At 59.2% G+C, this 20,823-nt stretch overlaps 7 protein-coding genes across 7 annotated transcripts; 4 read left to right on the forward strand and 3 right to left on the reverse strand.

Moving 5' to 3' along the window:
* Positions 1 to 4,274: 4,274 nt before the first annotated feature.
* Positions 4,275 to 7,404, forward strand: SEC59 (dolichol kinase). The gene is made up of 2 exons (XM_047986233.1): positions 4,275 to 4,955; positions 5,011 to 7,404. The coding sequence occupies exons 1-2, from the start codon at positions 4,391 to 4,393 to the stop codon at positions 7,119 to 7,121; spliced, it is 2,676 nt and encodes an 891-aa protein (XP_047842213.1). The 5' UTR covers positions 4,275 to 4,390; the 3' UTR covers positions 7,122 to 7,404.
* ORC2 (Origin recognition complex subunit 2) lies at positions 7,299 to 9,444 on the reverse strand. Its single transcript, XM_047986234.1, has 2 exons — positions 7,730 to 9,444; positions 7,299 to 7,645 (listed from the first exon to the last, which is right to left on the reverse strand). The coding sequence occupies exons 1-2, from the start codon at positions 9,349 to 9,351 to the stop codon at positions 7,531 to 7,533; spliced, it is 1,737 nt and encodes a 578-aa protein (XP_047842214.1). The 5' UTR covers positions 9,352 to 9,444; the 3' UTR covers positions 7,299 to 7,530.
* Positions 9,445 to 9,720: 276 nt separating this feature from the next.
* On the forward strand, positions 9,721 to 10,486 carry JDV02_004990 (Phosphatidylglycerophosphatase; the record flags this gene model as incomplete). The annotated part of the gene is made up of 3 exons (XM_047986235.1): positions 9,721 to 9,942; positions 10,002 to 10,340; positions 10,403 to 10,486. 3 exons carry the CDS (start codon positions 9,721 to 9,723, stop codon positions 10,484 to 10,486), a joined length of 645 nt encoding a protein of 214 aa, XP_047842215.1.
* A 436-nt stretch (positions 10,487 to 10,922) lies between these two features.
* On the forward strand, positions 10,923 to 11,918 carry JDV02_004991 (uncharacterized protein; the record flags this gene model as incomplete). The annotated part of the gene is made up of 3 exons (XM_047986236.1): positions 10,923 to 11,100; positions 11,165 to 11,248; positions 11,302 to 11,918. 3 exons carry the CDS (start codon positions 10,923 to 10,925, stop codon positions 11,916 to 11,918), a joined length of 879 nt encoding a protein of 292 aa, XP_047842216.1.
* A 1,444-nt stretch (positions 11,919 to 13,362) lies between these two features.
* Positions 13,363 to 13,779, reverse strand: JDV02_004992 (uncharacterized protein; the record flags this gene model as incomplete). The annotated part of the gene is made up of 1 exon (XM_047986237.1): positions 13,363 to 13,779. The coding sequence occupies one exon, from the start codon at positions 13,777 to 13,779 to the stop codon at positions 13,363 to 13,365; it is 417 nt and encodes a 138-aa protein (XP_047842217.1).
* Positions 13,780 to 15,875: 2,096 nt separating this feature from the next.
* TIM22 (Mitochondrial import inner membrane translocase subunit tim22) lies at positions 15,876 to 17,177 on the forward strand. The gene is made up of 2 exons (XM_047986238.1): positions 15,876 to 16,345; positions 16,472 to 17,177. The coding sequence occupies exons 1-2, from the start codon at positions 16,022 to 16,024 to the stop codon at positions 16,820 to 16,822; spliced, it is 675 nt and encodes a 224-aa protein (XP_047842218.1). The 5' UTR covers positions 15,876 to 16,021; the 3' UTR covers positions 16,823 to 17,177.
* JDV02_004994 (uncharacterized protein) lies at positions 17,160 to 20,362 on the reverse strand. Its single transcript, XM_047986239.1, has 6 exons — positions 19,418 to 20,362; positions 18,553 to 19,344; positions 18,430 to 18,483; positions 18,325 to 18,371; positions 17,595 to 18,267; positions 17,160 to 17,447 (listed from the first exon to the last, which is right to left on the reverse strand). The coding sequence occupies exons 2-6, from the start codon at positions 18,821 to 18,823 to the stop codon at positions 17,350 to 17,352; spliced, it is 1,143 nt and encodes a 380-aa protein (XP_047842219.1). The 5' UTR covers positions 18,824 to 19,344; positions 19,418 to 20,362; the 3' UTR covers positions 17,160 to 17,349.
* Positions 20,363 to 20,823: the final 461 nt, after the last annotated feature.

Consider the following 20,823-nt stretch of genomic DNA (forward strand, 5'->3'; position numbering starts at 1 on the left):
GGACTCTCTCACCCACTCTCTCACCCACTCTCTCACCCTCTCTCACTCTATTCTCTGTCTCTCACCCTCCGCGCATAATAAAGCACGAAGTACGAGGACGGAGCTGTGTCTTTGCGTGTCCGGCAACGGAGTCCCGCTGGCTGGGGTCCGATGGGAGGTGGGTGCCGCGTCAGTCCCTGCGGGTGAATGACGCAGCTGAGCAGGGAAGGGGCATTGAGAAGCGGGTGGAGAGACGGGCGGCGGGCCCCCTTCTCCCCCATCTGTTTCAATGCGGCCCGCGGTGCAACGCTGATGACTGGTGCTGGGCACAGTTTGTGGTAATAATTGTGCTATGATAGCGATCGGTAGGTATGGTGTGGTGAGCCGTCGCAGGCACACCAAGAACACACAATGCGGGTGGAGATGGAACGTCGATTTGCCTTTTGGGCCCCGCGGCGGCGCCGTTATCGTTTTTGACGGGCGGTGCGGACGGGCGCGTGGAGGGGGCGCCACGGGCGATATGGCAGCAACGACGACAACAACATGATGTGATGCATGTCTCCGCGAACAGTGCACAGTATGATACGTACTTGCAAATGCCGTTGTCAACCCATCGATTTTCGTGCTGACGCCCGACCGGGGGGTGGTGAGAGACAACAAACGACCAAGACGACAGACTGGAACCTGGACGAGCGGCTCTGCCTGACGGAAGAACCCGCAAGGTTCCCACAGCGAGCACGGATGACTGAAGCGCTGACAGCAGACGGGGCGGGTTTCAGCGAAGCCCATCCATCATCAGTGTCCGTTTACCTGCCTGCCTTATTACTCCACGACACGACCGACGGGATCCACGGATGCATGCATGCATTGGGTGGATGTTCGTTCCATCATAGCATGACAGCCCAGCTGATGAGAGTCGCTCCACTGGCATCAAAAAATTCCAGGTTTGCGACCAACCCTGGGATTCTTTGATGCTTCCTCCGGCCCAGCCAAGCCCGCTAGCGGCACGCGATCCAGCGCCTGCTGCCCCGGAAAGAGGGTGTCCCCTCGACAGCACCACAAGACGGGCGCCCAGCAAAGCAAGCTGGGACGCCATTTTTTTTCTTCTCTGTTCTCCAACAAATCGATGGCAATATTTGATCCCTGCCCCTAACGCCGCACCATGGAACCTTCCCCTCCCCCCCTGTCTGTCTGTCTGTTTGCGTGGGCTGAAAACCCGCACCGATTCCTCATGCGAGGTCGACCGCAGGGCCATTGAGTTTAAAAACCCCAGTCGAGACACTTTCGTTGCTTGGCTTCCCCATCACGGTCGTCGTCGTCGTCGTCGTCGTCGTCGTCGTCGTCCGCCGCCGTTGTGCTCGTGCTCAGGGGGGAACACACATCGACACAAACAACTTTTTTTTTCTTGTTGTATCGCGTATTCGTACCCAATTCTCCCAGGCACCACCACGAACGGGCACTAAATCACTTAACTACTAATCATGGCGCCTCGCCCGTTGTGCGTGACATCACAGCGCTACCCATCGGGCCTGGCCCCAAAGCTTGCTCCCCAGGCCATCTCTCCACCAGCTCGTATTGTCCTCCCAGCCGAGGCGCCGGGCCCCCGTCATGCTCGCTGGGCGATACGAACCGATGACGAGCAGCAGCTGCCGCCGGCGCGCTCATCATGTGGCGGATGCAGCCCAACCGTGCTGGCGGCTGTGGGTACGGATGCACGTTTGCAAAGCAGCAGAGCCGCCCATCGCCGCACATATACAGCCCCCGCGCGCGCGCGTAGCTACGTAGTATGGTATGCGCGCGCCGTATCTTGTCCCACCGTGAGAGACCCGTGAAAAGACGCTGTCGGTGCTGCGCTGGCAGGCCGAGGATAACCACCACTCACATTGTGTATATCCAGCCACGGCACCCGAACCCCGGCGGACTGCTGATACCGGCCGAGCTGAGGGGGGGGAAGCCACTCGACGACCACGTCGCCGTTGCCGCGTGCTCGTCTCAGAGGGCGGCCCCCCCCCGCCAGCTTGTCCCAGCGGCGCGCGCCGCGGCACACTCCAACGACCGTCCGTTCGTCGGGACGGGGACGGCGGGTGCATCGAGAAAGCTGACGGGCGGGCTGGACACCCACCCCCCTCCTTCGGCCGCTAGCTGCAGGAGGCACTGTCCGGCACGGAGCCAGATCTCGACACAGATTGGCGGGCCACCTCGCGCCGTCGCCGTCGCTCGTGTTTGCGGCTACCGCTTGGTGAAACCGGGGTTGGTTGAGGTTTGGTTGGTTGCGTAGCCAAGGCCGCTGACTTGCAGCTGTTGAGACGTTCTGTCTGTCTGTGCTGATGCTGGAGAGCGGAGAGCCGCTTTTTGGTTGGTTTTCAACAACAACACGACGACACCGATACTCAGCACGGCGGGGGTGGGGTGATGTATGTAATAAGTCTGCCCGCGAGCACGTATATACCGAGCATGAAACGGGGCAGGCATTCCGCATCAACGGTAGCAGTGTTCGGATCAACATGCCGTGCGTACAGTACGAATGTCAATGCGCGCCGCAGATATTGGCCATCCAATGCTCGGTTCACGTCGCATGGCATGTGTTTCCCCAGCATACATCACACCCAAGTGCGACGATACATGCCGCGGTGCGCCCTTCATCCGACCCTGCCGGTGTCCTTACGGCCCGTGATTCCCGATGACGTCCAGGACGATCCAAGTTGGCGATCAAGGTTGTCAGACGAGCATCATGTTCATCGCCGTGTGTCTATGCACGATTTCCACGTGTTATTGCCTCGTCGTCCCCTAGCATCGGCATCCAGTCGTCTTGAAGACACCATCAGCCGGACAAAGAAACGCCATACATGATGAGAGCCCGCTGTGCAAGGCCGGCCTGGTCTCACCGCCGACCAATGGATATGCACCATTTACTCGCTGCGGTTGGCTGTGCCTCAACGCCATCGCAGGCTCACTGGTGCATGGCAGTCTCGGTTGGCGTCCGGATGTCTCTGCGGCTGGAATTGAGTTGGAGCTATTTTCGTCCGTCAAAGATGGCGTCCTCTCCTCGGCGCCCCCGAAGACAATGGACTTGTTCTTGCTGATGGACCGGGTCAGGTTCGGGTGAGCTATCAAAGGGCGCAACATAACTACCCATCTTCTTCTGGGGATTACATTGGTAGGTACTTGTAGACTGAAGGGTCCTCATCTCTTGTACTTAGTACGCCTCCAGCCCGGCTATGCAACTACCCTATTGCAATTTCTTATTACCTGTCCACTCGACCGCGATACTGCTTGGTCGTGGCAAACCTGACATGCCACCAGAGAGCGTCACTTCAGCCGTGACTACTTGAACTCGATCCGGGATTGACTGACTACCATCGATGTCACCTCCTGTCATGGAACTGCAGTATCAACAAAACTCGGAACATGCTCCACAAGAACAACGCTTTGCCAGTGCGTGCGTCGTCAGAGTGTCCGACGATAACGACGTAGCCGACATGCGACATGTGCTGATCTGATGGACGGACGTACTTGATGAAGAATGTCGAGGCGCAAACGCCCCGTGCATGTTGTTGTTGGCACCTGCAGCCTAGAGTACTACTAAGGTACTATAGATTTGTGAGGGGGTACTTTGTGATTACTCTTAGATTCCGTCCAATTTATTGCCGTCCTCCGAATCGAGCTGCATTAATCTAGACCGTTTGGTGATATTAGATTTGGACTCCTGCACCAGGCGACGAGTGCTTCTGTTGGCGCATCATGGAATGGCATCCTGCCAGGCGCTGGCGTGTGCATAGGTCTGCTGCAACCCGGCGACACCAGCCAGCCTCGTCCAGCTGCATGCAGGTCGGACCTCGTGCCGCAACTCGGACAACAACACCACATCTCCTCCCAATGATGTACAAGATGTGCCCCTGTAAAAGCCAATTCAAATGCAGACGCTGTCGATGGTGTCATCAATGCTTCCTTAGGTTCAGCCTGTACCTGTTTCGATGTTGATGGCTTGGGTTCGAACAGCATAGGTAGCTTGGCTAGCAGCACGTGATGACGGCCTAGGGAGCTATTCGGCCGCTGTAGCTGTCATACACCCAGTAATACCACCCGCTGCAACCTCGCGGCGCGCGTTCCTGGTGAGGTGGCTTTCCATCGTCCCAACACCACCAGTCGTCGTCAGCCCACCGACATGTGAAAGGCTACGAGCTCCACCACGCCCGCTGCATCGCCATCATCCGCATTCGTGCGCGCAAGCACCGAGCATCCATGCCCCTTCGACTCGACCGCTGAAGCAGCAGCGGCAGCAACAGCAGCAGCAGCAGCAGCAGCAGCAGCAGCAGCCCGCCGGCCTCTCCTCCTCGAGCCAGCTCTTGCCCCTCGTCTGCCGCATCTCTGTCTCGCCTTTGCGACATTGTCTCCCCGATGCGCCCCCGCGATGCCAGATAACCTCGTCGCCGAGCCCTCGACGGCTCCCAACCTCGACGACGATCACGACAGCCTGCGCGTCCTGAACCGGTCGCCCCATCCGTACCACCACCAGAGCGCAGAGCTTCCCCATCCATCCGAGCGATTCGTCCTGTACCAAGAAACGACCGCGCATCGCAATGGCGGCGCGCTGCTGTCGCCGACGCGGTTTCCCGCTCTATCCAACGAGTCATCGCCTGCCAGTGAGAGCGGCACAGAGGCCGACGACGAGCACTTCCTCAAGGGGCTGCCCGCGCCCAAGGCGAAGCTGCACAAGGGGCTCAGGGGCCGCAACGAGGTCGTCTCCGGCGCGTCCACCCCGATTCCCTCGCCTGCCATCCTGGAGAAGGATGAGACCAAGGCTCTGAGCAGGGCCCTGGCAAAGGAAGAAAGGGCCAAGCGGCGAGCGCTGGACCTGCGGCGCCGCAACAAGGTCTGGGTGCGCCGGGCCACCGAAGCCGGCATCGTCGTGACTCTGGGCTGCATGGTCGCCTCGAACCCTCTTGTCGCCCCGCTCGTTCACGTCTGGTGCCAAGGTAATGCGCCAACACCTTTGATGTCATGAGGCTCCAGCTGACCCGTTGCATGCAGACCTTGAGCTATTCGGCCTTCTCTGCGGAACGTTGCTGGCTGCTTACCCCGTGCGCGCCGTCGCCTGGGCGTACCGCCATCGCCACCCGTCGCAATGGATCCCGTTCCAGATTCCCCTTGACTTCGACCCGGCGCCTATACTATACCCGCCGACGATCACGCTACTCGTCTTCCTGCTAGTCTCCGTTAACAAGCCAGTGGCCATTCTCCCTGGCATGATTCTCGCCATATCCTCCATCCCACAAGCGTTGATACCCAAACTCGATTACACTGCATCCTTCGACTGTCTTCACTGGGCATTGTCATGCCTACCTCTAGCATGGGGGCCCTCCAAGGTGAACACGATGCTCGCCATCACGGACCCGCTCATATCTGTAGAATCTCTCCTTCTTGTGTACCCTTTGCACCAGACGCTGTGCATCGTACTTCATCATCTTACCACAACAAGTCTTCTAACGGCGGAGCTTCAGTTGTTTTCCGTGGCGCTGATATCGACTCTACTCCTGGCTCACTCGCCGCAAATGCAGATTCTCAAGGCCCTTCTCTGGGTTGGAGGCTTGGGAACCCTGGTCTCCTGCGGGCCAGTCATTCGATGGGGTATTGCCCTCGCTCGGGTTCCTAGGTGGCGCTTTCGCAGTGGTACCAGCCTCCCGCATCAGCTTTGGAGAGACATTCGTGCCACTCTTTGCTGGCCGGCCATGAAGAAAGGGTTTTGGACTCTCTATAATGGGGAGGCGGGCGAGGGGGCCTCCGACGGCAACGACTCGTCGGATGACGGTGGATCGCCAGCGTTTGAAAGACCAAGGAGACACCACACCTTTGGGCCAAACGCAGAGGCCGGGCGCGCGGCCGACGGCATCGACGCGTCTTCCAGAAACGACCATGATGCAGCCTTTGGCGCATTGGCTCGAAGGCATACCCTGTCCCAGTTGGACAGGCTCGAACGCAGGAATTCGATGCACACGCCATCCGGTCGAAGGAAACGCGCAACGTCCATTTCGGTGCTGCCTTACCTGCAGTTGACGTACGAGCAAGCGGCTATACGGAAGTGGATCTACGCACTCTACGTCTACGTATCGATGCTGGCTGTCATCTTGCTAGCGGTTCGCTGGCACATACAAAGATACGCCCTCAGTGGTGAGGAGCCCATAGGCTGGGGCATTGGGTATGCCTTTGGAGGCATCCCGTGGTTCCGCTTCCAGGTCGTCAAAGCCAATCTCGAAAGGTGGATATGCCTGCCAGAGCGCTGGCCTGCGGACGCGGCGAAGCAGTGCGGAAACGGTTGGGTGCAGCACATCCGCCACGACGACTTTGGCGAGGCAAACACGCGGCTGATCCTCACGGCCTACTGGCTGATGATCATCGTCGTCGGCCTAGTCATTGTGTTTCGGCTCAAGGAGACGTACGAGGTGGACACGAGGCGCAAGGTGTTCCACTTCATGATGGTGGGCATGTTCCTGCCAGCGACCTTTGTTGACCCGACATATGCTGCCCTGGCCTTGGCGCTGGCACTGGCCATCTTTCTGATTCTTGATCTTCTGAGGGCGAGCCAGCTGCCGCCACTCTCGAAGCCCATCGCCTCCTTCCTGGCGCCCTACGTCGACGGCAGAGACTTTCGCGGGCCGGTTGTCATCTCGCACATTTTCCTCCTCATCGGCTGCGCCATCCCCCTCTGGCTCGCTCTCGCGGCCCTGCCCCGCACCGGGTCCGGCTACCTCGCAGGCTGGGAGATCCCGACCCGGGACGTGGGCATGGTGTCGGGTGTCGTATGCGTCGGGCTGGGGGACGCGGCCGCCTCCCTCATCGGCCGCCGCTACGGCCACCGCAAGTGGTTTTGGGGCGGCGGCAAGAGCCTCGAGGGCAGCGCCGCGTTCGCCCTCGCCGTCTTCACGGGCCTCGAGGCCGCCACCCTGTGGCTCCGGCTCGGCGGGTGGCCCGAGGTGACGATCGCGTCTCACCACGACACGCCCGTAGGTGCGCTCGTCGGCGCGCGCAACGCTGCGGTGTGCGCGTCCATGGCGAGCCTTACGGAGGCGGTCCTCACGGGCGGCAACGACAATGTCATCGTCCCGGTGGTGCTGTGGACGTGTGTCAAGAGCCTCGGCGTGTGAAAGGGGTTCGGTCAGATTTGGTCCTTGTCGTGGCGGGATGCATTACACGGCGTTGCGGGAAGGGGAAGGCTGTTCCTAAACATGGATGTATAAAAACAGAGAAAGGACTGGGCCGTCTTGCGAGACGGCGGAGGCTGTTGCGGATATCATGATGAAGACATGACTACAAACCTAGAAACGTATAAACTACTGGCTTTTCCCGTCAGACATGGTAAAACCTAATATAGCAAGCAAAAATATAAGTCGATGCAGGTGTCTGGACAGGACAGCCAATGCCACTGACCCATCCTCAGTATTCCATTCAGTCGTGATCGGACCGACTTTTTATGCTAGAAATGCTCCTTTGCTATGCATACATCACCTCTATTCGCTATACATGAACGCTAGGTGCATCTGCGCGCCAACCCCCTCATGACATGAGATCCTCCAGTATGGCCTCCAGCTCGTCCTTCTGAAACGGCACGCTCAGGAGCTCCGTGCCGAGAGCGTCCTTGCGACTCGTAATCATCTGGTGGTCATGGAACCTGCGACTCGTCAGCACAGTGGCACAGAACCCAGGCAGGACAACAGAGAAAAGGGCGGAGGGGGGGGGGGGGACTTGGACATACTCCTTCAGCAGCGTACGAAAGGCCATCTCGGAGCTGCAGATGAACTCCTCGACGGCCTTGTTATACACCATCCTGTACTCAACACCGGCAGCCTCGTCGGACGCGCCCGCCCCGTCGTCCTCCATGGCGATGAGCACCTCGCCGACGAGCAGGCGGAACAGGTTCTTGGCGTTGTCGGGCAGACTGCGCAGGACAAAGGCGACGCCCTCGCGGCCGTTGACGCGGCGGGCCGTACGGCCGAGCAGCTCGTGGACCTCGTCGACGACGTCGAGCTCGACACCGAGGGGTGCAAACGTGGTGCAGTCGTGAAAGGCAAAGGAAAAGGCCGAGCGCACGCCAATGTCCCACAGGAGCGGGAAGTCGGCCGTGTCGGCGGAGCAGACGAGGCGGACGCGCGGGTGGGAGGCGAGCTGCGCGAGGACGGTCTGCACGCCGGGCTTGCGCAGGGGCGGGGCGTCGATGGAGTTGACGACGAGGGTGAGCACGAGGTTCTCCTCCTCTGCCGCCGCGGAGGAGAGGTGCGCGAGGATGCCGGCTGGGGTCGGCGCGCCGGGGAGCTTCTGCTTGGGGCTGACGGCGTCGGCGATGACGGCGAGGACCTCGCGCATGGTGGCCGTGTGGGCGTAGCCGTTGACGATGACGGTCCGGCGCGTCTCCAGCCTCCCCCGCGCGTGAGAATGTAGGTGTCGGGCGAAGCGCTGCAGGAGGTTCCTCTTGGAGCCAAACCCGTAGAGACACAGGCTGAAGCCCTGCTCCAGCTCGAACGCCCACTGCGGAAACGACTCGGCGTGCAGCGACTCGAGGTACTCGATGTCGCTCGCGTGGCGGTCCTTGTGCCGGCGCAGCACATCAAAGTACTCCTCGTGGGAGAGCAGCGCAAGCGACTTGAGGGTGTTATCGGACGTCTTGGGCCGACCGGGCTTGTTGTGCGTAAAGTAGAGCTCGTGAGGTGGGAGATCCCGCGGCGGTGTTGGAGACTTGGCTCTTCGCCGCCGCCGTTGCGGTGTTTTAGATGGTGTTGCGGCGTCGTCGACGGGTACGCCGTTTTCTTGCAGGACGTCTACCTCTGGCGCGTCATCCTCGTTATCCTCGTCCGCTTCACTATCCTCGTAAATCTCCCTGACGAGAGTCTCGTCATCCTCATCCTCGTCGTCGCTGTCGCCATTTCGCACCACGTTCTCGATCAGGGCGCGAGCGCTCTTCTTGCGCGCCGACCGGTCGGCTGCCTGCCTCCTCGGCGTCGTCGCTGTCGAGTCCGCACGCTTGACGGGCGTGGTGAGCACGGGCGTCGTGCCCGTCTTCGACGTAGGCGTTCCGGCCTGAGATGCAGCTTTCGGCGGTCGCCCTCGTTTGCGCGGAGCGGCGGTGATTTGAGGAGCTGCGGGAGCTTCATCTGGAGCTTCCACAACGTCGCCGTTTGTTTCACCATTGGTGGCAGCGGGGCCCTCGAGAGCCATGATGGTGCCTGATTCGCCATTGACGACGTCAGACGCAACGGTGCGTCTTCTCTTGGAGGGCGTCGCTTCTAGGTCCCCGGCTGTATCGTCTGGGGATCGCTTGCGCAAGGACCGCGGCTCGGATGTCGCCGAGGTGTCATCTTGTATTGACTTTCGTCTCGGCATGCTGGCAGTCTGAGGAGCCGAAAGGCATTGCCAGCCTGGGGAAATCGGCGGCGGCGGGTGGAAGTGGAGGTGGCGGTGGTAGTGGTGATGATGGTATCATGTATGAAAGCTGGAAGTCGAGTCGCACTTGGCAGCTTCCGAATATTCTCCAGCTGCAACCAGCCGCCCTGCGGCGCGTCTAGACGCGTCGGGGAGTTTAATGGGCTGGGGCGCTCCACTAAGCGCCAGGGGACGAATTAGGCGCTGCTGCTGTTGGATAGCTCCAGCTCCAGCTTCAACGACACGCTACTTGTGACTCGTCAGGACTTTCATTGCTGTGCGGCTTCAAAAATTCAAGAATCCAGCAACGGCGTTTGCAAAAAGACGAAAATGAATCTCAACCTCTCCGCATCGGCTAATGTGACCAGGCTGCTGTTCAAACCCAGCTTGTGCCTGCCGCATCACACGATCCCGACCTTCAACGACCTGCCGATTCCCCTGGATAAGGCCTTTCTCAGCAAGGGCCTCAAGTCCGATATCAAGGCCGTCGTGCTGGACAAGGACGACTGTTTTGCGTACCCAGACTCCAAAGAGGTCTACGAGCCATATAAGGTATGGCCGACCAGCTTCAACGGCACAATATCTAGGCAGGCTTGTTGACCAAACTCCAGCAACACTTTGAGGCGCTGAGAAAGGAGTATCCCGGCCGCCGTCTGCTGGTCGTCTCCAACACGGCCGGGGCGACGAGCTGGGACCGGCACCTGAAGCAGGCCGCAGAGGTAGAAAAAAGCACCGGCGTGTACGTGCTGCCGCACTCGGTCAAGAAACCTGGCTGCGGCGCCGAGATCATGGCCTACTTCAAGCAGCATCCGGAGACGGGCGTGACGGATCCTTCCCACGTAGCCGTCGTGGGCGACAGGCTGACTACTGACATGATGCTCGCCAACATGATGGGGGGCTGGGGGTTCTGGGTGCGGGACGGCGTCGTTCCGTTGCAACAGAAGAGCATCGTGCGTCACTCTGCTCCCATGGTTCAATATCCTCAAGGACCGTTTCGGCTGACACGACGCAGTTTTCCAGAATGGAACGAAACCTCGCCGACTTTCTTGCATCGCGAGGCGTGCAGGCGCCTCGGCCCTTCTCACGGAGTGACTAAAAGGCCGTTCCATCTTGGTGCAGGGCTAAGCGAAGCAGGCTGCGCGTGCCAATTGCGTGGCGGGCCGGGCGCGTGAATCATTGCCATGGCATCGAGGTGTGGGCGCTCGCAGCTCGATAGCACGATGGGCTCGCCTAACGGTTCAAGAAGCTCGTCTAGGAGGTGTGCCCGTACCCCGGGCATTCACTGGGCGACGGAGGCGCGGGTGCGTGACGGCTGGCTATCGGCCAGGCACCTGGCTATCGGCTATAAATCATCCTCCGCATCATCTCTCACTTTCTCTGTTCAAAGCACGCCACGTGCCACCAGCTTGAACACCCGCACAACCTCCCTCCCAGCACAGCGCCGCAAACGCCGGCCCGTCATCCACCATCCGCACTCACTCCTTCCTACATCACTCGATTCATCCCCAAATACAAGTAGAGCGACCGTCAAGATGGGCGGCAAGACGTGGTCCCGCGAGGAAGAGCTCTACTTCTGGCGCACAGTCGTTCCGCTCTCACCCAAGGCCGCCGCGGACCCTCCCGCGCCCGTCGAATGGTCCCAGCTGGCCGCCGACATGCAGCAGCATTTTGGGCTGAACGCCCGGCGGAGATACACGTCGCTGATGCTCTGTACGTTGGTGTGGGCTTTCCTCGCGTTGAAAGACGTACCCGTTTGCTGACTTTGATTGTCCAGACGAGCACTACTTCCAAAACATCACGACCAGGCATTTTTCACCAAAATCGGCCGATCTCGTTCGCGAGCACATTCGAGAACTTGGTAAGATGATTACCTGGGCGCAGCCATCGTAGATCCGACTGACGTGTGTGCAGTGGCCAACGGCAAAGACCCCGAGGAAGTTGCCAAGTCTGGCGGCAAGCCCAAGAGGCCAAGCAAGAGAAAGGCGTCGGCCGGTTCAAGCGGCTCCCGCAGCAAGCAGCCCCCGAAGAAAAGGCCAGCCACGGAAACACAGTCGCCGTTGGGGCAGTCAGCGGGCCCAGCTATGGTCCCGGCCCAGGCACCAACTGCATCGGCGAGCAACAATGCAAACCAGCACGATATAACAAATGCATATGCGGTCCCTCGGCAGCAATATTACCCGCCTGTGTTACAAGCGCGTGGTTTGACGCATAGCCATCCATCAGTGGCCAGTACCAGCTTCCATGCCCACAATCTGTTGGACGCTGCTCCAGGGCAGTCCTCGCAGAACAATGCCCTCACACAGAACACGACCCAGTACAGCACGCCTACAATCCACGACCACAGCGTCTGTCCCGGACAACAGTTTTTCAGCGATGTCAACTGGAATAACAGTGCCGGCCAGGATTCAGGCTACATGTCGGGGGCGTCGTCGAACCATCTTGCATCGCCGACTTCCCACGGGTTGACCCAAGGCGGCCCCAGCCCCAACGAGACTGGTTACTCGTATTACGGCGTGGAGGAGGGTTAGAGGGCGAAGATTCGAACAAGAAATCTTGAATTGCTTTGAGTGCGGGGGCGGCGCCGGGATGAGATTAACTTGACACTCAGGAACAGGCGTTTGGTAACAAGATGGCAGGGTACCGTGATTTGGGACTGATTCTTGGCGGAGACGGCGTGGCGGCTGCATCGCGTTGGGCAGGCTTACGCGTAGAGACCGGACAGTGGACAAAGAACTTGCTGTGGCGCCGAGAGAGCTGCTATGCAGAGTGGGAAAATGGCGGTAGAAAAATGCAGGCCGGATACGAGTTCTCGGAGAATGGCTGGCCCCCGGATCTCCTTCTCCCAATGATGACTCGGCCAGGCACTCACTTGGTGGATGGTCGTAGAAGATGAACACATTCGTGACCAGAAGCCGTTCATCAGCGTGTCGACTCATAGTGCCCCCCTAGCTTCAAGTGACGACAGGCCCGGACATCAGACGGACACCACCGTTCGGGCCGTTGCATGAACCACCGCGACGCCCAAGCCGGCGCAGAGCGGGGCCGCCGTCGTCAAGTCAAGCGGTGAGTCGGGCCGCCGACCCGTCCCGTGCCTTCCCGCCTGACTCTGTGGAACTTGCGGATTTGGCTCCGGTTGGCGTCGCGCGAGCCGCTCCAAAAGGTCGCGCGACCGTCGCTCGACCGAGGACGATGCATCCATTCCGACTTATCTTAACCCTCTGTGGAATCTATCCCCTGTTTTCAAAGCGGGTTCTCGGCTTCGTATGGGATGTTCCGCGGAAGGTAGTACACTTTCGATAAATACCAGTTGTCTCTCTAAATGTCCTTGTTCAAGCAATTGTGTCGTGGTTTACCGTTCTTCTCCCACCAGTCTACTACCATGTCCACTTGGTCATCCGTCATGTATTCTACCGTAAAGTTGCCGGTCTCAGCTGTATCCCAGTCGGCCTCATTGTTCATGTCCCCGAACACTCTAAGCGCTCGCAATTTGATCTTAAAAGTGCCTCGGGGGATATACGAGCCAGAAGCAAGACGACCATCCCAGTGGTAATTCGTCCAGCGGCTCCGAGGGATCCATCGTCTGGGAAAGCCCCATGGCTGGCCAATTGTCTTGTCCCCCATGAACTCGGTCGTAGCGGTGGTATTGGTGAGGTTGAGGGGCACTATATGCGCTGTTACCTGCGCCGTTCCGAAGAACGTTTGAAAGGCAATGTCCGCCCAGTATAGCGGGATTTCGGCGAATCGTGTTGGATGGAGAATCAGAATGTCCAGTATTTGATCATCCGGTGGGCGGCTTGACAAACACTGCGGAGTAGAGAGCGGTACTACATCGTTCTCTAGATCCAGAACACAATGCTCCCCTTCAAGTACTGGCTATATAGAGCAAATAGACCAAGTGCTAACCCTAGAAGCTATACATGAGGACCGTCCTACAGCCTTGATAAAGTAAATCAGCTCCATGTCTAGAGTTAACTAGCCTAGGTTCTTCAAGTTCTGCTTGTATGCGATGCGAAAGACTGGAGACTCAATAGAGTTCCAGTGAGAGGCGTTACTCGCATCACCCATGATCGAAAGCGCTCGTGCAACAATCTTATATCGTCCAGGAGGAGCTAATGGTCCCTGTCCAGCGCGGCCACCCAGCCAGAAGGCAGAATGCTTTCCTTTCGGCGTAAAGTCGCGGTAGTCGTCCTTTGGATACCACTCCCCGGACCAAAACTCCTTTACGTGATCAAACTGGGGAAATGTTTTGATTTGGCCAATGGACTTGATGCCGAAGACTGGGGCCGAGCGCATAGAACCGGCGACGCCAAGGTACGGTACGGTCAAGTTGGTGCCATCAGAGGCAGCAATGGCAACCCAGCCCGACCATAGGGGGAGGCGCTCCCGCATAACCGCGGGGGGATCGATGGCGGATATATCAATCGTGGCTGACTGATTGGGCTGAAGCGTCAGGTGGCTTTTGCTAAAGTTGATGGTAGCCGTGCCTGGGGCGTCGCTGCCCTGTGTGCCCTGGCCGCGGCCTTGGAAGGTATACTTTGTAGGAGCGGCCAAGTTGGAGAGCTGGTACGAGACGGCGTATTCAGCTTTATTAGTGATGTGTAGGCCGATCGAGGCGACACGATTGTCCGTATCGTTGAATATCAAGCCGACGGGTTCGACGAGAGTGGTGGCGTGAGCCGCCTCCCATGCACGGAGCAAAGCCGCCTCCCTGTTGGGCGACGGTAATCGGCCGTCTATCGATGGCCCTCTGCGGTTCTGCCGTCGACATGATGAGGCTATTCAGCAGAGTCGGATCCAATGTGCCCCGAGCTTCCGCTACAAGTGCCACGGCTCCCGCAACGTGCGGAGCCGCAAACGACGAGAGCCCATATGGCAAACGATTACTTACACCAGTGTCTACGATGGCAATTGTAATTCCACTGCTGGTAAGCCCCTCCTGATGAAGTCTGTCCAGATGCGTCATGACGTGATGCCACCGTGGATCACGTTCCTTCCCTCTGGTTCTATAAAAGGAAAATGCCTAATTCCAAGGGTCCTCGGCGGTAGTGCACTTGCCTTGACATGCCACTTCGGGCATATCACCTTATTGTGCGTGAGGCCAAGCACTGTCGCCCCATTCCTGGGACTTACCAATCTCTGACATGAAGCGGCATCAAGAATTACACGTACTTTCCGTGAACTTTATGCCACAACGCCCTCCCATTCACATTCATGCGTTTCGTCCGGTAGGACGCGCTCAAGCCCGGTTGACGTGTCTGCCGCGCCCCCTCTCTCGGCTTCCTTCCCAAGTGTCTGCCCCTTGGCGAGGCATAATTGCAGCGAGAGCAGCAGTATCGGGCCACGGAGAACCAGAGCCGTGCGGGTACTGCAGAGCTTCGGGTCACGATTCTATTCGCGGCTACAAAAAAAAACACCTCTGGCTGGAACGCACGCAATGGCCGGCAATGTTCCGGGGCTGCCGACGCAACATCCTGCGCGCCATGACCCAACTACCGAAGCATGACGTACATATGGCGGGCCATCACCCTGGGCAAGGCCCTTGCCAAGGTGACCCAGACATTTTCAGCTCCTCAAAGGACAAACAGAAGATTGCGTGCATCTTGGGCAGCGCCATGGACCACGTCTTGGGACCGTTGTGAAACCACGATGAAGGCCACAAACAGGAGCTTGGACGATCTCGTTGTAGGAAGACGAGGCTAGCGTCTTGCCGTCCGGCGAGACGATCACGACATTAAAAGGTCTTGGTGGTCGCTATGCTCCGTGATGGCGATTTCCAGGTTCTCTTTTTCTGGGCTGAGCGTCACGTCGATGTCCGAAACCTCGCCTTCACACTGCTTGCCCTTTTTCTTTCCCTCCAAGACCGAGGTCCTCGATCTACAGTTGGAGAATAAGCCGAAGGCCCGCGTCGTCGATGTGGTGTTCAGCATGGCCCGTAAGCGCAGATTGTAACGACTTGCCTGACAGCCTTTGTCTGCGCGCCCCCTTTGACTTGCGTGGCATTTTCCAGTCTGCTTGTCTTGCTGAACCCGTTCGACCTCCTTCTTGTTATCCTCGGTCGAGCCATCCAATTGACATTTCGGAGCGTCTCAAGGCGCGTTAAATAGCTGCTGTTTCAAAATTAATTTCGTACTCGCTGGTGATGATACTTTTTTATTTTTCTTTAAGGGGAGCTGAGTTGAGTTGAATTCCTACACGGTTGTAGGCCACTAAATAACTAGTTAAAACGCAGCCATATCGGGAAAGCCGGGGTTTGCCGACAGCTACGGCAGCCGACACGCCGCGTGGTTGGACGTGACATGGACGCCACCCACAAGTGTCCCCCAAGACTCTATGCGAGAAAGCTCAAGGCGGTCAGGCGCGGCAGAAATATTTACAACTCTCGGCCTTTGGCGACTTTGGGCCTGCGACCATTCTCGCGGAGTGTTTCGCGAAGACTGCAGTCAATCACATCCAGCGACTCTCCCAACTCACCTTCCCCCCAGGACTTTTTTTCTAACTTGCGACGACTACGTCTGGCCGTTGTGCTCTGCTGCCGCCATTGTACGATCGAACGACTCCCCCTCCTTCGTCCGCCCAACCGGCCGGCGCCTCCTTTTCGCCAGACACAACACATCGTCCTTCACAGCAGACCATGAACGGCTTCCCGTCAAGTACGCCGCCCGCGGGCGGGTCCGGCGCGGGCGCGATGCTGCCGGGCGGCACGTCGCAGGACCCCAACGTCAGAGCTGTACGTGCGCCGCCGCCGGCCCCATACTCGCGATGCTGGGATGCCCCGCGGAACGGGGGGCACGTCCGTCCCCGCGCTCAGAGCGTGGTGGTACGAAGTCGATGGCTGATGCTAACCCGCTTTCTTCAACAGGTACAAGCCGCGATGGAGTCGTGCATGGGCAAGTCAGTCATGTCGGGCGTCATGGGCTTCGGCATGGGCGGTCTGTTTGGCATGTTCATGGCCTCTGTACGTGTCGCCCCCCTATCTCTCATCGGCCGCGCCGGCTACTCCCCCCCTCCTCTTTTGGGGCACCTGAGTTTCCCATCTACCTTGATTCCATCTCCCCCTCGCTAACAACCGTCCTCTGCCTAGATGTCCTACGACACCCCCTTCGGCAGCCCCGTCACCAACTCCGCCGGGCAGAACCTCACGTCGATGCCCCTCCGCCAGCAGCTCAAGGCCGGCTTCAAGGACATGGGCACGCGCTCCTACTCCATGGCCAAGAACTTCGGCAAGGTCGGCGCTCTCTTCTCGGGCATCGAGTGCGGCATCGAGGGCCTGCGCGCCAAGAACGACCTCGCCAATGGCGTCGCCGCCGGGTGCCTCACCGGCGCCATCCTCGCCAAGAACACGGGCCCCACGGGCATGGCCGGCGGGTGCGCTGCGTTCGCCGCGTTTAGCGCCGCCATCGACGCCTGGATGAGGCAGCCCAAGGAGGACTAGAGGGTCGGGAACCAACCGGCCGTCCCGCTTGGAGGCGGATCGCATGTAGGTTAAAGAAGAGGAGGCGGGGTTGCCGTGTAGCATTATAAAGGGGGGGTGGTGGGTGGCGTCGTTGTTGCTTTCGTGCGGGCGTTTCGGGGTCATCCTCATAGAGCATCTGGGTTAGGCGTTGGGAGAAGTACATCTCTCCACTTTGGATTTACGAGGGTTTGGGGGAGGGGGGTTTCGCGGATATGCATCTGCGCAGCGCATATATCCCTGGGCAGTCGTCATCGGCCGCGTGAGGCACCGAGGCTGCGAGACGCAGCGTGTACATGCACCAATAAACAGGCATGCATTGGTCTGCCATCTGTGCATTCTTCTACTTTGAACATAATATGTGTTATGGCGTTTCCCTTGTCCCACTCTCGATACCATCCTATAGACCACCCAGCGCCATGCTTGCAAAAGAGTCCACATTTCATGTATTAGCAGCGCCGTCAGTGTGTCCGTTCCGGGTCTTCCCTGACCTCCGCCGTGTGCCATCATCACGCCGGCTGGTAGACCTCAAAGGAGCCAAACTCCCAGTAGGCCGTCTTGTACAGGTCGGGCTGGTTGGCGACCAGGTCTGTGCAGTTGCTGGGGCCTGGCTCGTGTTTATTTTCGTCAGCACATCTCGGTTCCTGACTCTTTCTCTCTCTTCAAGAAGGGCACTTTTACGGCACAGTCATAACAGAGATAAAGGGGGGCACGATAAAGGGGTGAATGATAAAGGGGGGAACAGGCCACTTACACCCCGACTTCTTCCAGCTGCCGTACACCAGGTCCCCGCACAGGTCAATGTTGACAATGATGGAGTTGTTCCTAAAGTGCGAGCCAATGTCGCACTCGGTGCTGGGGAAGTCGGCCGCCGCCTCGGGCCAGGTGCTCGGGTCGGGCTTCTTGGCGGCCACGTCGGCGGGCACGGCGCCGCGCGCAAACTGCCACATGCGGATCCCCGCGTCGCGCCACTCGACGGCCATGACGCTGCCGCCGGCGCCGTTGACGGCCGTGCCAAACGTCTTATCGCCGCCCGAGACGCCGCAGCCGGCGTTCTTGTTAGCCGCGTGGTCGCAGTTGCCGTCGGCGGCCTCGCCCGCCATCTTGCGCTTGACGCCGCCCATGGAGCAGCCGCCCGTCGAGTGCAGCGTCATCTGGTTGCCGCCGGTGCCCTGGTTGACGCTCTCCATGATGTCGATCTCGCCGTTGTCGGGCCAGTGCGACGGGTCCGTCAGCCAGAGCGCGGGCCAGGCGCCGCACGCGTACGGCGTGTGCTTGACGTCGAAGAGGAAGAGCCCGCGGTTGTACGTCGTCTTGGACTCGAGGCGCACCGAGAAGCGCCCCGTCGACGCGTTGGGCTCCGAGTCGGGGCCCACGGCCGTGTCGACCTTGACCACGGCGGTGCTGGGCGTGGCGTACGTCAGGTTCTGTTCATCAGGTGTGAGCCTCTGTCCGCTTGCATGATCGCGAGTCCATCATCTCACCCTCTGCTTGGCCTCGGGGGCGGGGACATAGTGAACGAATCCCTGGGCTGCGTCGTCCGTTAGCCACTGCCTTCTTCATGTTGGAAGCCAAGACGGTCATCGTACCAGGATCGTAGCCGGTAAAGTAGTTGAACTTGTCAAAGAAGTTCTCGCCTCCATCTGCGCAACATATCAGCCCATCTTGTACTCTCTCGCCCACACGCGCCCGGCGCCACGGGCGTCACTTACACGTCTCGCTCAGGCTGTACGTGATGGCCGAGTAGTCCGGATAGCGGTTCTTCTTGCTCTGCGTTACGCCCACGGCGACGGCGATGATGATGATGATGACCAGCACGACGCCGATGCCCGCCCAAACCCTCTTGCGCCAGTACCGCGGATTCCACCAGGGTATGCTGGTGCGTGCCTGGCGCACGCTGCCGGGGGCTCCCCGCGGCGGGAACATGACCTCGTCATACTGCGGGGGGAAGCCGTCGGACTTTACGAACTCGCCTTGGCGCATCTTGTCAAGATTTGTCTAATCAACTGTTCGATGGGAGAGGGAACCGGTCGATGCTGAGGTGGGCACGCCAGGGGAGGCGCGTATGTCTAACGAGCGACGGGGTGTGTGGTGCGTCTGCGAGAGTGCGTCTGCCAAACGACGATTTTCTGGCGAAACCGATGGAGCAGCCCAGCTGCCTTTTTTTCGCTCTTCGTTTGGTGAGGATACTCTTTTTAGTGTATAACTCTTCCTTCTTCGGCTGCTGAACGAGCGGATGGAGAATTTCCAATTGGGAAGTGGCCGAGGGTTGTAAGAGCCGCACTCTCGAGGATGAACCACGGGACGGACGGCGGCAGGTGCAGTTTTTCTTTGGTCCCCTAGGCCAGCCTGCAGCAAATAGTTCCGGACGGGCAGGTGAAATTGTGTGTGTGTGTGCGTGTGTGTGTGTGAGGGAAAGCACGGCAAGTTGAGGAGGAAAGGGGTGCCCTCGTTTGTGTCCAGTGGTCTGAGAAGAGGGAGTCGAGTGTCGCTGCGCCTCGGTCCTAGTGACAGTGACAGTTGTACATGAGTATCTACATACGAGTTATGAGACTAATACTGGCACTACATTCTCACCTACGGTCCGATTGCACGAGCTGCAGGGCCCGCGGGGCAGGACAGGACCAGACCGGACAGGAGCAGTACCATCTTGGTATACGAGACTTGGGCAGTTCCAGCGCAAACGGCACAGGCACAGGCACAGGCACACAGACACATGCACATGAATGTAGCAGCCACAACGGCAACGCCTGCGGGATCTGCGGAAGGGCGACGTCGAAGGGAGGGGGGTAAGGACGAAGAGTGTGGAGGGAGGGTAGCCAGCGTCTGAACGACGCGCGTCATCGGCAACGGAGGTGTTTTTTGATCTCTCTGCCGGTTGCGAGCAAGGCGACAGACAGCACGATAGCGGCAGATGGATGTGCGTGTGTGTGCTTGCCGGTTCCACAAGAAAGCGTTGATCCAACAACTGGACCGGAGAGCCGGGGTGGATAGACGAGGTGCGGAGGAGGGATGGCTTCCAATACTTTGCGAGTTGCATGTCTGTCTGGGTAGAGTCAGTCAGTCAAATCAGCCAATCCGCCGGTGCTGCAGGTCATGGACAAGGAAGGTGGTGTGGTGCGGGCGTGCGGACTGCGACCTTTTCCCCCTGAAGATCGGGTGGCGCGGGCGGCCCTGAGGGAGGATGGATGGATGGATCGAGACAAGTGTGTCTCTGCGATCGGGATACGAGGAGGGGACGGACTTTGCCAGGCCGGTCGGTGGGCGGTGGCGGCGGTAGTAGGTAGCAGACGAAGGCAGGACGGCAGGCAATCAGGGTCGTCGGGACAGCAAGCTGGTGGAGGATCCGTCGACTGGCATGCATCGGACACGAGGGGGCAATCCGTGAGTGTAGGTAGTTAGTACGTACGGCGGAGGTTTCGCCAGATCTTCCACATCATCATTGTGATTGGTCTTGGTCTTCGTCCCAGAAACCGGTCTCGACCTGGCAAGCCGTGTCGTGCATGAATGAATTGTTCCTGGCTGTTGGTTCCCACAGTCGGGGCTCCATCGGATGAACGGCAGCGCCAGCCGGGGGCGGGCGGGCGTCCTTGCAGTGCAGAGGTGGCTTCTGGGAATAGCGCGCGGGCGGGGGACGCAAAACCCGGCGGGAACAGCACTGATTGATAGATGTGTCCAGGCAACCTTGAACGCACACAGATGCCCCCAGCTGCGATGAAGGGCTGGCTTGGGCTTGGTTCCAGCGGTGGCAGTGCCACCTACGTACCTGTAGGTATGGTAAGGTACCTGCAGGATACCGACTCGCCCGCCAAACCCCGCGGCATCACATGGAACCACTACTAGCAGTACGTAGCCCAAGACGGACGGACGCTATATCCAGACGGCATTCGTTCCACTTCGTAGTACCTTACACACCGATCGAACGGCAATTGTTTCCGGAGGAACCAACAACATCCGGCCCCATCACATCACCTGCAGGGCAG

The sequence above is a fragment of the Purpureocillium takamizusanense genome, chromosome 4, assembly GCF_022605165.1.
Source record: "Purpureocillium takamizusanense chromosome 4, complete sequence".
NCBI lineage: Eukaryota > Fungi > Ascomycota > Sordariomycetes > Hypocreales > Ophiocordycipitaceae > Purpureocillium > Purpureocillium takamizusanense.

Coding starts and splice junctions, on each gene's coding strand:
- SEC59 (XM_047986233.1), top strand. CDS start 4,391: ATGCCAGATAACCTCGTCGCCGAGCCCTCGACGGCTCCCAACCTCGAC. Junction 4,956..5,010: donor CGTTCACGTCTGGTGCCAAG/GTAATGCGCCAA, acceptor CGTTGCATGCAG/ACCTTGAGCTATTCGGCCTT.
- ORC2 (XM_047986234.1), bottom strand. CDS start 9,351: ATGCCGAGACGAAAGTCAATACAAGATGACACCTCGGCGACATCCGAG. Junction 7,646..7,729: donor TTTCGTACGCTGCTGAAGGA/GTATGTCCAAGT, acceptor GACGAGTCGCAG/GTTCCATGACCACCAGATGA.
- TIM22 (XM_047986238.1), top strand. CDS start 16,022: ATGAACGGCTTCCCGTCAAGTACGCCGCCCGCGGGCGGGTCCGGCGCG. Junction 16,346..16,471: donor TTGGCATGTTCATGGCCTCT/GTACGTGTCGCC, acceptor TCCTCTGCCTAG/ATGTCCTACGACACCCCCTT.
- JDV02_004994 (XM_047986239.1), bottom strand. CDS start 18,823: ATGCGCCAAGGCGAGTTCGTAAAGTCCGACGGCTTCCCCCCGCAGTAT. Junction 18,484..18,552: donor GTACAGCCTGAGCGAGACGT/GTAAGTGACGCC, acceptor TATGTTGCGCAG/ATGGAGGCGAGAACTTCTTT. Junction 17,448..17,594: donor CAGCTGGAAGAAGTCGGGGT/GTAAGTGGCCTG, acceptor AACACGAGCCAG/GCCCCAGCAACTGCACAGAC.